The 13,860-nt window shown below is 40.0% G+C and overlaps 1 protein-coding gene across 1 annotated transcript in view; it reads right to left on the reverse strand.

The window, feature by feature from the left end:
- Positions 1 to 150: 150 nt before the first annotated feature.
- pip5k1bb (phosphatidylinositol-4-phosphate 5-kinase, type I, beta b) overlaps positions 151 to 13,860 on the reverse strand; it is a 30,755-nt gene continuing 17,045 nt past the window's right edge. Inside the window, exons 8-15 of the mRNA XM_058069862.2 lie at positions 9,075 to 9,277; positions 8,784 to 8,867; positions 7,717 to 7,765; positions 7,566 to 7,650; positions 4,444 to 4,605; positions 2,901 to 3,027; positions 1,235 to 1,352; positions 151 to 1,053 (exon numbers count right to left, since the gene is read on the reverse strand). Of these exons, the coding sequence (XP_057925845.2) occupies positions 1,051 to 1,053; positions 1,235 to 1,352; positions 2,901 to 3,027; positions 4,444 to 4,605; positions 7,566 to 7,650; positions 7,717 to 7,765; positions 8,784 to 8,867; positions 9,075 to 9,277 (831 nt within the window). The 3' untranslated portion in view covers positions 151 to 1,050. The remainder of the gene's footprint in view (positions 1,054 to 1,234; positions 1,353 to 2,900; positions 3,028 to 4,443; positions 4,606 to 7,565; positions 7,651 to 7,716; positions 7,766 to 8,783; positions 8,868 to 9,074; positions 9,278 to 13,860) is intronic.

Here is a 13,860-nt window from a genome sequence, read left to right on the forward strand (position 1 = left end):
ATTTTGGAAATACAAGTGAAAATGCAACACTAAAAATGTTATAAATTACTTAAATATTTGTTTATATATACTTGTTCAATTTGCTAATCCAAAACATTTGTTCTTAGTTAAAACCACTACCAATAGTTAGGTGAAATATGAACACGTTAAGATACAAGCCACTCAATGTTTATCACTTTATTCAGAGGGGTCTCCTATATAAATATGCATTGTCTTTACATTCTGTGATTTCTTATCTCAGCAAATGGTGAACTTGTTTTACATAATAAATTATGGCATTGACAACAGGATCCTGGTATTGGACATTTCAAGCTGGAAATATCAGTGAAGAAGAGGTATCAAGACAGCTTCATGATGTAAATATTTGGTCAAGAGGATGCAGTTACTCGGTATAAAAGAATAAACTGCTTTTCTGCTATGATACAAACAAAACTTCTCCAAAAAGATCTATAATGTCACTTGGTTCATTTGTGTGTGTGTGGGGGGGTGCATGTTCACTCGTCCAAGTTTGTGCTTATGTCAGTACTCCACCCTGCTATGCATCATCTCCTACTTCAGTCCAAAAGTGCTGTTTTGAATCAAGAGGAGGAGGTTCCTTGATTTAAGTCTTTCCTCCTTTCTTGGCTGTGCAGCAGCACCTGGCTCCTGCCTGGAAATGGCTCTACCTTGACCTTGTCACTAAGGCCTTCAATCATCCCGTCGGGGTGCGTGTGTGTTCACTATAGAGTCCCATGTTGTCACCGTGACTCCACTGTAAACATTCCTCATCACAGTTCAGAACAGTAAAGTATATAGCGGATAAATAGATTGTATAGATCTTTGTGATAAGAACATACATGGCACTGCATTTGCCATGGGTGTTGATCACATGGCATGATGTCACATGGTATCCGTTGACGTGACCATAAGTCCATCCGCTGGTGGACTGTCCTCTCATGTGTTGGCAACAAGAAGAATGGAGCAGCAGTACTAAATGAGCTGATTCAGCCGGTGAGACCATGACGTGGAGATTGTCAGGTGAAGATGAAGCTTGTGAAAAAGGTCCTCCTTTCACTGCAGGAGGTAAGAGGAAGAAGATGAACTCTGACTCAAATACGTGAACTAAAAAACATGATCAATGTCTAAAGCTGCCTGACTAAGGACTAACTTCTGGATCATTTCCCTGCTGCAGAACCCAAGTTGGTTTCAGCTTGAAACACCTTCATGAAAGTTCAAAAGGAGGATAGCAACTGACCAAGTAGACGTCAAGAACCGATGCATCATCACGGTCCACATCCATGGTGCTATGCTCCGATGTGAGGCAGATGGCGCTGTCCTCCAAGGTAAACGTGGAACTCGATGCGATGTCATCTCTGAAAAAGGCCCCCCAAAAAATGTACTTTTTATATCAACGTGCATAGCTAACGTGCCTGTGAGGCTTTTCAAGGCAGCTGTGTAAACACGTTATTGTGTGAGAAAGAAGGTCAGCCTGGCTACTGTTTAAGTCAAGAGTTACGTAGTGCACATGAACGCCTCGTCGGGAGCACAACACTTAAATGATTCAGTAATTGCATAGGTTAAACAGTAGTAATGCAACACATTATGCTGCATGCACATACACATACGGGAACCAGTGCAGCTCAGAGACTAGCAACTAAATGATTGTGCTGTTAAGAATAAATTCAAACAATAACCTCACAAACAAAACCAGGGTTCAATTCCACCCTCGGCCATCTCTGTGTGGAGTTTGCATGTTCTCCCCGTGCATGCGTGGGTTTTCTCCGGGTACTCCGGCTTCCTCCCACATTCCAAAAACATGTTAGGTTAATTGGAGACTCCAAATTGTCCATGGGTATGAATGTGAGTGTGAATGGTTGTTTGTCTATATGTGCCCTGTGCGACCCTTGTGAGGAAAAAGCGGTAGAAAATGAATGAATAAATGAAATATTAGTTGGGAAAAAAAGGTCGGTTTTATAAAAGTGTGCAAAATATTTTCTAATCTCTTCTAATGCATTAATCTCAATGACATAATTCAAGTATATGGATGAGCCTTAAATATAAATACTGCCTTCATCCAGTAGAGGGCAGCACAGGTGCACCTTTCCTTGTGTGCGCCATAAACGGTACAGTGGGGTTTTCAGCCTTTTTTGTCACAAGTCATGGACTCAAAATTCATAACAATATTGCAAAACTTACTAGCCTTTTCCAACACATGTGATGTAGGACCCGGATTAATATTTTATGATGTACAGTTAAGTCCAGTGAAGTCATCCAAAAGCTCTAAGGAGCTGCAACACCATCATGAAAGTGTGGGGGCAGACACATAAACAGTATATATAGTATAGTATAGTGTAGTGTAGTGTCCAGGTATAGCTGTGTGTTCTGGAGGCACTGAGTCACCTCCTTTGTGCCGCACTTATCACCAATAAGACTGCATGACGTAGGGGCACAGGCGACAATGTGCTTGGGTGGGCGCGTGATGTATATGTGTGTGTGTGTGTGTGGGTAATGGGCGTGGCAGCACACACACATACATATACACATTACCTCCTTCTGGACCCCAAGGCCAGAGCCAGCAGGTGTTGTCTTTTGAAGTACTAAACTAGAGTCTCTATGGAGGGCAGCTGTGTTATAATTAAAACCACCATAAGGAAAAACTGGATTGTTTCTGCTCCCACTGTTCATAAAGTACAATTTAATGCCACTTTAACAGCTGTAAGCATGTTTTCGTAAAACGACAAAGACAGTAAAAATGTGGGGTGTCCTGGCTGGTCCACCACCACTAAGAAGGTGAGCAAGAGTCACCATAATGTGACACTCCTCTGCGTATTAGAAGACTAACTTGACTTCAAATCTATTTGAAGTTCCAGTTATTACATACTGTTGCTTTAAAAGCGATGCCAAAAGTAACAAGGATGTACCTCTCATCACTTTGGTTGTCCACGCCAACCAAGATGCAGGAGGAAGAGAGAGTTCCCATGGAGGAGCCCTCCAAAAAGGATGTGTTGGCATGAACCAGGTCTGGGTGAAGGTATGAAGCAAACACAGCTGAGGAAACAAAAGTCACATTGAGGAAAGGTCATGACCTCCGAGGAGACACAATATGGATGTACAAGAATGTTTACGGTGCTTTCATTCTTCATACAAACTAACTACAGTAGTGAATTGCTTGAATTTCTAGTCAGTTTCAGGAAGTAAATGTAGATTTATTGGACTAGATCGAGTCTATGAATCTAATAATATTAGACTACGGGGTTTAATTCCAGGGCTAAATAAGGAAAAATGTGGCCATTTTTTGTCAATGTTATATCATGCTCATCATCACACAACAAACTATCAGTGAATGTTGTCATTGTGTTATAGTTGCGATGGCCATAAACACAAGGCTGCATGTGTTTAAATATGGTTGCCGGAACTTGCTGGAGGGCAAGGGTGTCATAATCACCACTTCATTTCATTCCAACTGTATTACATATTGCCACCAAAGACATATTTATATGTATTTTAAGTTTTTTTTTGTCGAGAGCCACCAAGAGGTGATGATGCAAATCAGTTTTAAGTCGAAAAAACTGCCACAACGTGGTAGAAGTGTATTTTATAACAACTCAGCCACATCTATTCCATTAAAATACATACATGATCCACAGCAACCAGGAAGTGAAAAGGCATCTGGCCTTGCAGGAAAAAGGTCACGTGTGCATGTGCATTTCTCCCCCTTTTTTTGTTGAGAACTGATATTTTGCTGAAATTTACCTAGGAGTCTAATTCTACCCTGGTTCGATTCCCTCCTTGGGCATCTCTGTGTGGAGTTTGCATGTGTGGGTTTTCTCCGGTTTCCTCCCACATTCCAAAAACATGCTAGGTTAATTGGCGACTCCAAATTGTCCAAAGGTATGAATGTGAGTGTAAGTGGCTGCTTGTCTATATGTGCCCTGTGATTGGCGGGCGACCAGTAAGTCAGCTGGGATAGGCTCTAGAATGCCCGCAACCCTCGTGAGGATAAGAAGCGGTATAGGAAATGGATGGATGGAGTCCAATCTTTTTTTTTTGGTATATACCATGTCTACAGTATATAACCCAAGAACACAATATTATGTATGCCTTCAAAAATCTGTAAAAATCATCAAAAATGGCTGTGATTGAATTATGTATATGTGTACTTTCATTTGTTATTTTCTTCAACTTTTTTGATGTCTTAGTTCTGTTCAAGGTTTGAATTTTTCCTTCACACTGTTGCCAAAGCGCCTGCTCACGTGCTACTACACTACTAGTGATTTAATATTACACACAGTAATTAAACAGGAATGAAAGCCATTACAATGTTTTTACAGCGCCAATGTATCATGCACAAACCTCCACCTCAGGATGAGAGTGCAGTTTAGAGAAAAGGGGTGTTGCCTAACGCTTGGATGCTTTCCTGTTAAATGTAATCTGCAGTGACAATAAACAACGTTTCATGTGTACCTTGTCCATCCAAACTAGCCAGACTGCGAGCCCCCTCCAGAGGACCCCCCCTGTCTTTCTCCTCATCCCTCTCATCCACCCGCGATGAAAGGATCTCCTGAGAGGACGACTTCAGAGCGGGAATGGATGTACGAGTCCTCTTTGAAGGGGAGAATCTAATCTCTGCACAGAAAAAAAACAAACATCCAAGCCATCAGACTAAAGTGCAGACTAATAGCTCTATGTCCTCACATCACCGCTTCAACCATACTCATTCCCACAGGGGGTCCCACATAGTTGCATAACGTGGTTGCTATATTTAATATCGACAGGAAGTTCCAAAACAACAGCATGAATGGGAAAACCGTGCATGAGAGAGGATCAATCTATGGATCGGCTTTAAAAGCTCTCATAAGGGCCAGAATTAAAACATGGGCTATTTTTACTTCCAGGGGTGAATATTTGTATTGGTGTGGTCTTAAATGCTGGGAAATACCTTTTTGTGTGGTGGTCCAAAAACATGCTTGTAATACACAAATTGCAGAAATACACTCTGTGAACACGATTATAATTTTTACCATCTATGCATTATGTTTGCAATATTTCCTGTTTTCCTGCACTTTCTTTACATTAAAGCAACAAAATGTTGTATTTGACACTACAGTATGCTCAACATAATAAAATGTATAAAGGTGGTCATTTGCTCAATGATATTGTCCTTTGCTTTCTCCTTTTCAAGAGTGGCAGCATTAACATCCAGTAGTATTTTTGTATCATCCTATAGTACCTTGATATCATTGCGCAGTGCTGTTTTCCTCTGTGGGGGTTTTAACCCAAGAGCAACATGCAAGGCAGTATTATCATCTTGTAGTACCTTGAAATAATCTTGTTATACCTCGATATCATTACGCAGTACTGTTTTCATCTGTTGTGTTTTTAACCTCTGCAAGAGTAACATGCAAGGCAGTATTATCATCTTGTAGTACCTTGAAATAATCTTGTAATACCTTGATATCATTACGCAGTACTATTTTCATCTGTTGTGTTTTTAACCTCTGCAAGAGCAACATGCAAGGCAGTATATCATCTTGTAGTGCCTTAAAATAATCTTGTAATACCTTGATATCATTGTGCAGTGCTCTGTTTTCCTCTGTGGAGTTTTTAACCTCCGTAAGTGCAGAATGCAAGGCAGTATTATCATCTTGTAGTACCTTGTAATCATCTTGTAGTACCTTGATATCATTACGCAGTGCTCTGTTTTCATCTGTTGGGTTTTTAACCTTCGCAAGAGCAACATGCAAGGCAGTATATCATCTTGTAGTACCTTAAAATAATCTTGTAATACCTTGATATCATTGTGCAGTGCTGTTTTCCTCTGTGGGGTTTTTAACCTCCGTAAGTGCAGAATGCAAGACAGTATTATCATCTTTTAGTACCTTGAAATAATCATGTAATACCTTGATATCATTACGCAGTGCTGTTTTCATCTGTTGTGTTTTTAACCTCTGCAAGAGCAACATGCAAAGCAGTATATAATCTCGTAGTACCTTAAAATAATCTTGTAATACCTTGATATCATCGTGCAGTGCTCTGTTTTCCTCTGTGGGGTTTTTAACCTCCGTAAGTGCAGAATGCAAGGCAGTATTATCATCTTGTAGTACCTTGTAATCATCTTGTAGTACCTTGATATCATTACGCAGTGCTCTGTTTTCATCTGTTGGGTTTTTAACCTTCGCAAGAGCAACATGCAAGACAGTATATCATCTTGTAGTACCTTAAAATAATCTTGTAATACCTTGATATCATTGTGCAGTGCTGTTTTCCTCTGTGGGTTTTTTAACCTCCGTAAGTGCAGAATGCAAAACAGTATTATCATCTTTTAGTACCTTGAAATAATCATGTAATACCTTGATATCATTACGCAGTGCTGTTTTCATCTGTTGTGTTTTTAACCTCTGCAAGAGCAACATGCAAAGCAGTATATAATCTCGTAGTACCTTAAAATAATCTTGTAATACCTTGATATCATCGTGCAGTGCTCTGTTTTCCTCTGTGGGGTTTTTAACCTCCGTAAGTGCAGAATGCAAGGCAGTATTATCATCTTTTAGTACCTTGTAATCATCTTGTAGTACCTTGATATCATTACGCAGTGCTCTGTTTTCATCTGTTGGGTTTTTAACCTTCGCAAGAGCAATATGCAAGGTAGTATTATCATCTTGTAATACCTTGAAATCATCTTGTAGTGCCTTGGTATCCTTGCACAGTACTCTATTTTCCTCCTTTAGGTTTATGACTTAATCACGGCTCTGGTATAGTTTTTATCTGTATTTGTAGATTTCCAATCTGTGTTAGCAGGTCTCTTAGGTCAAGCCACTTATGTGCTACACATTCCAAGTGAAGTGCTGTCATCTCCTCCCTCAAGGCACAAAATAACCAATGTTTGGCATCCAGAAATAAACATGATGTTGAATCCAGATTTACATTCTTCAAGGTATCATTAAATGTCAAATCCTCCTCATCCGTCAGACAGGATGGCCCGGGTTCTGATTTTTGACCCAGATTTCCAGGACAGGTATCATTTCACATTTGTTTGGCATTCTTGCTAGGCCTGTTAGTTTGCCTTGCTAGCAGATGTGAGTGTAACTTTATTATTTCAAAGAATCTGTACTTGTCACTACTGGTCCAAAGTTTCCTAAAAAATATAAATACAAAGCCTTGTCATGCTGTTTACTGATGTTGCATATTTACAATTGGAATAATAATTTTATCAAGATTTTTTTTTTCTGGCTTGCATAGCTGCCCCCCCCACCCCCACAAAAAAATGTCTTTGTACGTGCCTGGTTGCAGCCAGTGACTGAAGAATAAAAGTGACAGCATTCCTTTGACAAAACAGAAGCTTGTGGCTGAATGCCTAAACAAATGCCAAAACTCTTAGTGGGCCACGTGCCTCACATGTTTAAGAGCAGTTCAAATGTGATGTATCAGGAAAACAAAAACGGAACTATTCCTCCAGTTCATGTCACAACTGTGCTCCTGGCGTGCCCGTCTATCGTAAATGAACAAGGAAATGAACAGTGAAAAAATACACCTTCCTCTTTTAAGCGGCCGTTTGCTTTATTCTGTGACAACAAAAGTCAACTTACGCTGAGTCTTCCGGAAGACCCGAGTGCTCATGAACTTGAGAAAGCGGCTGGCGTAGAAGCCGGGTCGGTGCACCGACACAGAGTCCTGAGGACAGAGTTGACTCTATAATCATATAAAAGGCTTCTTTCATGAAGGAGGGTATTGACTTACGCCATCATACACCAGAGCTTTCCATGAATGTTCCAGCTTCTTTATGAATCTGCAGAGAGCAGAAACAAAACAGCTTATTAAAAAAAAAACTTTCTTTTAGGCTTTATCAGACCTTCATCTTTTGAGCTGAAGGCTCCTCGCTTCCTGTTACCACATCAACCCCAAGAAAAAAAATGTGTGATGTGTGAAATCATCATCTAATAACAATACAATTATCCAATTATTACCCAAGTACTATATATAATCCAAGAAAAGGGTTCAGAATTGAGTTGTAGTTTAGCGTGGGTTACAGTCGCAACAGTTCACTCGTTTATAACAGTGTTATTATTATGATTATGTTTATTATGGTATTGTTGCCTGGTGTGAGATCATTCAAACCTGCAATAAAAGCCTGTTGTTCTGGTGATCAAGTCTGACGAACATTAAAGTAACATTACTGACACCCAGTGACCAGTGTAAAATACTTCATACTAAAAAAAATTGAGGTTACTTAATGTTGTATATTTGAATTTTAGTCATTTGAAATAATGAAAGTATATGTAATCAACCACAAAACAGCATGATTTATTATTGTATTACTAAAAAAGCATGATAGAGTGAAAACAATGTTATGAGTTTTGTTTTTTCCCCACAAGAATCACCTTGTTCGTTAGGAGCAAGTGGAAGCACCTTTTGTGTCCATTTTTTTTCTTTATTGTGAGTGTGTGCGAGTCAGTGAGAATAAACTGTGCTGTGTGGGATTTTATGTTTTGGTCTTCACCTGGTCCACTAATTTCCACTCTTTTCTTTAACTGTTTTTTTTTTGTTCTGTCATTTTGATCGACTTAGTGGGTGGCAGGAAGAATTAATATTCCCCTGCCACCTTTTAGAACCCAAGACCCTGTTTTGATTTACATGCAGTTTATGTTAGTTTCCCCCTTAGCAACCTTTATTTCACCAGTTTGCGTTCTACTTGGGAGGGGAAACATACCACAAAGTTCGAACTGTGAAGTGCAAGTCTTATATTGTGGTGCTAGTTTGCAGTGCTGTTTCTAATATTTGTATTAATAACCCCATAAGGACTGTACCTGTACGATTGTAGAATATCGATGATGCCAAGAAAGATGAGCAGCTTATCTTCTTTGTGTGTTTTGGCAGGGATGCCACCCATGCTGAAGACAGAGATAACACAGGAGTTACTCTTCTTCTGCACTATTCAAACAACATGCACTAGTGTAAATATGAAGGGCTGTGTTTGTAATAGATGTCTACAGTGCCCTGTGCAAGGTGGACTGCTGTTGTATAACTGGAGATTAAGACATAACATGCAATGTGTGTGTGTGTGTGTGTTTTTTCTCCATCCATCTGAGCCCACTCACGTGTCATCTGTGGTGAGGGCTTCAGCAGCCTTGCCGTCTCCCTGGATGGACTCCAAGGCGGTGGAGTAGAGGACCCTTTGGGCTACAGGTCTGGCTCGGTCCCCCACTGCCTGGCCCTGATCGGAACCCTCTTTCTGGTTCTGGTCCAGGACGTGAACACCCAGCAACAGGCTGTAGTCCATGATCTTAAAACTCTCCAACACCTGCAAATACAGCAAAGTTTAACATGCATGATTCTTTATTTCTTGCTATTCCCCATAATTCCCAACACTCTAAGTCTTCTAGTAAACACATATTTGTGCCCACACTTTAATTCGCCCTGACATGACCCTTCGCCTCAAAGGCTAGAGGACCAAACAGGAGGAAATTTCTCTTCAAACCGGAATTCCAGCAAAATAAACAAGGTGTTTCTCCACAAAGTGTTACACATTGACTCGTGTGAGGAGCCTTTCACCTAGTTCCCAAAGTCTCCCGACATCTTGTCTCCTCCTTGAACTAAAATAGAGCAAGCATTGAGCCAAACACGAAGAAGGGGTTGACCTGTAAACTGTAAAGGGTAACCAGGTAGTTGTTGCCAAAGTGAGGCTGTTGAACCACTTTATAGCAAAAGGAAAGAATAGAGCGGCAAGTCATTCTGTATGTGATTCTTTCTCCTTTGGAATTCTAAGTATGAGGAAGTGTGAGGACAATTTGTCATTATCTTGGTCATTCACACTTTCTGTAAATTACACATTCCTTTGCTGGGATTCAAAGGAAAAAAGAGTAAATGTAAAAAAAAATTTAAATTATACCACAAAATTTTAAACATGCTTCTGTCCATTGAGATGAACACATAGTGTCTGATGGACAGCAGGATAACATCCCGTGCGTGAAGGTGGTACCTGCAATACACTGTTGACGTGTGAGTCACGCACAGGGATATGCAAACACAAAATGACTTACTAAAAAAAACAAACAATGGGACTTTGTTTATGCTTTGACTTTTTCCATAGGAACGATTTGCATCCCTTCCCTCGACCGCTGCCAGTCCATTCAAACTGCAGCCATGTTGGTCCAATATACACACAGACACACACACTAGCCTGCCTACAAATAGGGCATCATGGTGCCCTGGTCTTGGCTTTCCCAGACTCATGATCAAGCTGGAATAACACAAAGAAAACTACTGTGTTTGTGTGGTCGTTTTGCCAAGGTTTTATTCCAATAATAGGCTAATATGTGGGGAAAATACAGATTTTGGTTGAAATAAAACTATGACGCAAGTAAATATTTGGTGACTGCATTAATGTTAGACTGGCTGTGCTGCATATCAATCAAGTTGCACACGCTATAGTGAGGATGGCTGATCTTTTTTTTTGCGATCGACCCACTATGCTCAAGATACTACAACAACAAAGAACTTTCCCAATGTCAACTATGAGTTATTACTATAAGTTATTACGTATTAGGTATTATAATTATAAAGGTAACTTCTTCTTCTTTCTCTTTGGGCTTTTTCCTTTAGGGGTCGCCACAGCAAATCAATCTCCTCCATCCAACCCTGTCTTCTGCATCTGTCTCTCTCACACCAACTACCCTCATGTCCTCCTTCACTACATCCATAAACCTCCTTGTTGGTCTTCCTCTATGCTTCCTACCTGGCAGCTCTAAACGTAGTATCCTTCTACCAATATATTCACTATCTCTCTTCTGGACATGTCCCAACCATCTCAGTCTGGTCTCTCTGACTTTATCTCCAAGGCCTAACATGTAATGTCTCTCTGATATACTCGTTCTTGATCCTATCCATCCTGGTCACTCCCAATGAGAACCTCAGCATCTTCATCTCTGTTACTTCCAGTTCTGCTTCCTGTCTTTTCCTCAGTGGCACTGTCTCTAGACCAAACAACATGGCTGGTCTCACCACACTTTTGTATACCTTTCCTTACAATTATATAGGGGTATTATTTAAAGTCTACAGGGCTCCAATAAAGTCAAAATCTTTTTTCAAAAATCATAGTTTTTCTATGCCCTAACAATGGGAATATTCCATTTATTAATACTGAAATTCACTATTGTGGTCGGGGCTGGAACCGGGATTAATGAGGGATGACGATTGATTATGATTATGCAACTTTTCTTTAAGCCAAATGATTCCATATTGCTGCTTTGATGTTTTAATACTATTAGAAGGAAGACTGATCCAAACAAAAAGGAGTGGTGCTGGATAGGAGCACATTGCTGACATCCGTTGTGTCTGGAGTCTACGTGGCCTATCTGAAACCAAAGATATAAGAATGTGCTGACACCGTGTGCAGATACAATCCCAGGAACGTGTCTGCAAAATATAGATATTCATTATTCATCAGATTTGGGAGCCAGCGTTGAAATGTGCCTCTTGTTCAGTAAAAGCACACACAGTTTCATATCCTCGACGAGGCACAACACGATTGTGTTTTCTCAAATAACAATTGAAAGTGCCATTTCAGTTGCAGAGCAGGTATACTTTTTCTCTCTGTGCCAATAAATTGTACAATCACCCCTTTACATGATTCTTACGGGGTAAAATTATTGCATTATTTATAATAATACAGACAGAAACAGGACGGTAATAATGATTAAAAGGATTAATAGAGTTTTATCCACAGCAATATTAATACTAAAAGGGAATGTAAATTACATTTACTGTTCACCTTAAGTACATCTATCGACTAGCATTAGAGTATAATGGGTTTTTAAGCTCACTCACTCACTGTACAATCTAACTCAACATGAATTATTCATCCATTGTGTTGCTCTGGCAATACGGGATTGTCAAGGGGCTGCACAGTAATGCAGAGATGACTTAAAAAAAAGGAAGGACACATTTACCTGAATATATGATAAAAATATCACCCCACCCCATTTCTGAACAAATAGCTCACGTGTAATCTTCACCAACATACACTTCCATGGAGAACTGATTCCCCACGCCCTCCTGGTTCCTTGCACTCCCCCCCTTGTTGCTAGGCGGCTGCTGACCTCCCAGCTGTGTTTTTGTCGGCAGCCTCTCTTGGGCTGACAGGGTGAGCTGCTTACTCATGGAAATGGACACACACATTCTGCTTAGAGGGCATTTTGCTTTCCCGCTCAGGAGGTGAGAACAGGAAGCAGTGAAAATAACAAAACTGTGGCCAGCCTGTGAGAGCTACAGTCCTTGTATAATAATGTACTATATCAATGCATACTGTAAATGTACAAGTAATATGACAGTATATGCTAACAAAGACAGGTTCAACATACTATCCCGAGATGCAACATTAGGTACACAGAACCAATTTGTCATAAAAATCGTGATTTTACAAAGATAGCATCCTCCAATAGTTTGTGATACTGGCCAAAAATATAAGCGCCAATGTTTTTTTGTAACCATATTAGCTCATTTTATCTTTTGCTTTTATCTCCTTACTAAAATAATCACATGGTCTACATCTACAATGTTGTCCATCAGGCAACATCCATTTTTCATCAGCAAGACTCTGATAAGTGTATTTAGTAGTATCGACTTGTGTATGTATGAAAAGATAACTGGTGGGATACATTGTGCACATACATGAAACATGTGTGTGTGTGTGTGTGTGTGTGTGTGTGTTTGCATGCGTGAGTGAGTGGAGGGCTGGTAGCATGTCAGGTTGAGTTTTAAAAATCACAGACTTAGCAAGATGGGAGGATGTTATCCTGCCTTGAAAATATTCCAAAGAATGCGGGCAAAGTCAGCACCATGGTCAATGATCCATGGGAAGGGTCACAAGCTGAGGAGCCGTCTTATATTGGTCATATACCTTTTGACCAACAAACAAGACCTTGGTTGACTCCCAAAGTTGTTTGACTTTAAAGGTGGGAAGAAAAGAGTGGCTTCACACCTGTTTGCACACAAATCCGGCAGAACATCAACAAGATTATCTGTTACCTAACAAGTTGACGTAACTGAACATACAGATATCCTCGTTTATCGCGGGCTAATTGGTTCCAGGCCCAACTTTTTTAGAAATCAAATATTTTTATAGTTCGAGCATAGGAAACCTTTTTAAACATTATCAGAGACCAATAGACATGAACTAACACCCCTATAGTTAGTTATAGTCAGTCACCTTTACCCTTGTATTATCCTATATAGTAGACATAAATAAGCAATTCAAGCAATAAACAAGGTTTGTGCTGAGTGGTGAGTGGGGTTATAAATATTTGTGGTCATAATAAACCTCATAAGCCAACTATTAGAACACTATCCTCCCATGCCAACATACTTTTTACATAAATAAACTACACACACGGATATAAAAGGAAATATGCTGTGAATTGAAAATAGCCCCAAAAAACAGTTACAATGAATCACTGTTGCATATATCAAATCATCCTATTAAACTCCAACCAACCTCCGCAAGCATGTAAAGTAATGTCTACTGTCCTCCGCACAGAGGAATGCAAGGCCTTAAACCGAGCTGTGTCTGTCACGCTACCAGGATCATATCTTAATCTCATTCCATGTTTGCTGAGATGTCATTTAGTGAAACAGCCACAAGGAGACAAGAGCAAAGAGCTCAGGGCCAGCAGGGTGCTTAGACGGAACACACAGTGACTTCCCAAGCACCTGGTGAGCTCTTGTGTAATCATAAGAGAAACATCATCTCACGCTAAAAAAGCACTCGGTTGACCTCCACGAAGGCAAAACAATCATAATAATGGCGGTTTAGATTGAGAAAACTGAAAATACGCCAGTCCTCTGACAACTGACGACTAATAAAAACAGACTATTTTCATTTCAATT

Source organism: Doryrhamphus excisus, linkage group LG3 (assembly GCF_037039965.1).
Source record: "Doryrhamphus excisus strain RoL-2023G ecotype Guam linkage group LG3, RoL_Dexc_Guam_v1.1, whole genome shotgun sequence".
In the NCBI taxonomy this organism is placed as follows: Eukaryota; Metazoa; Chordata; class Actinopteri; order Syngnathiformes; family Syngnathidae; genus Doryrhamphus; species Doryrhamphus excisus.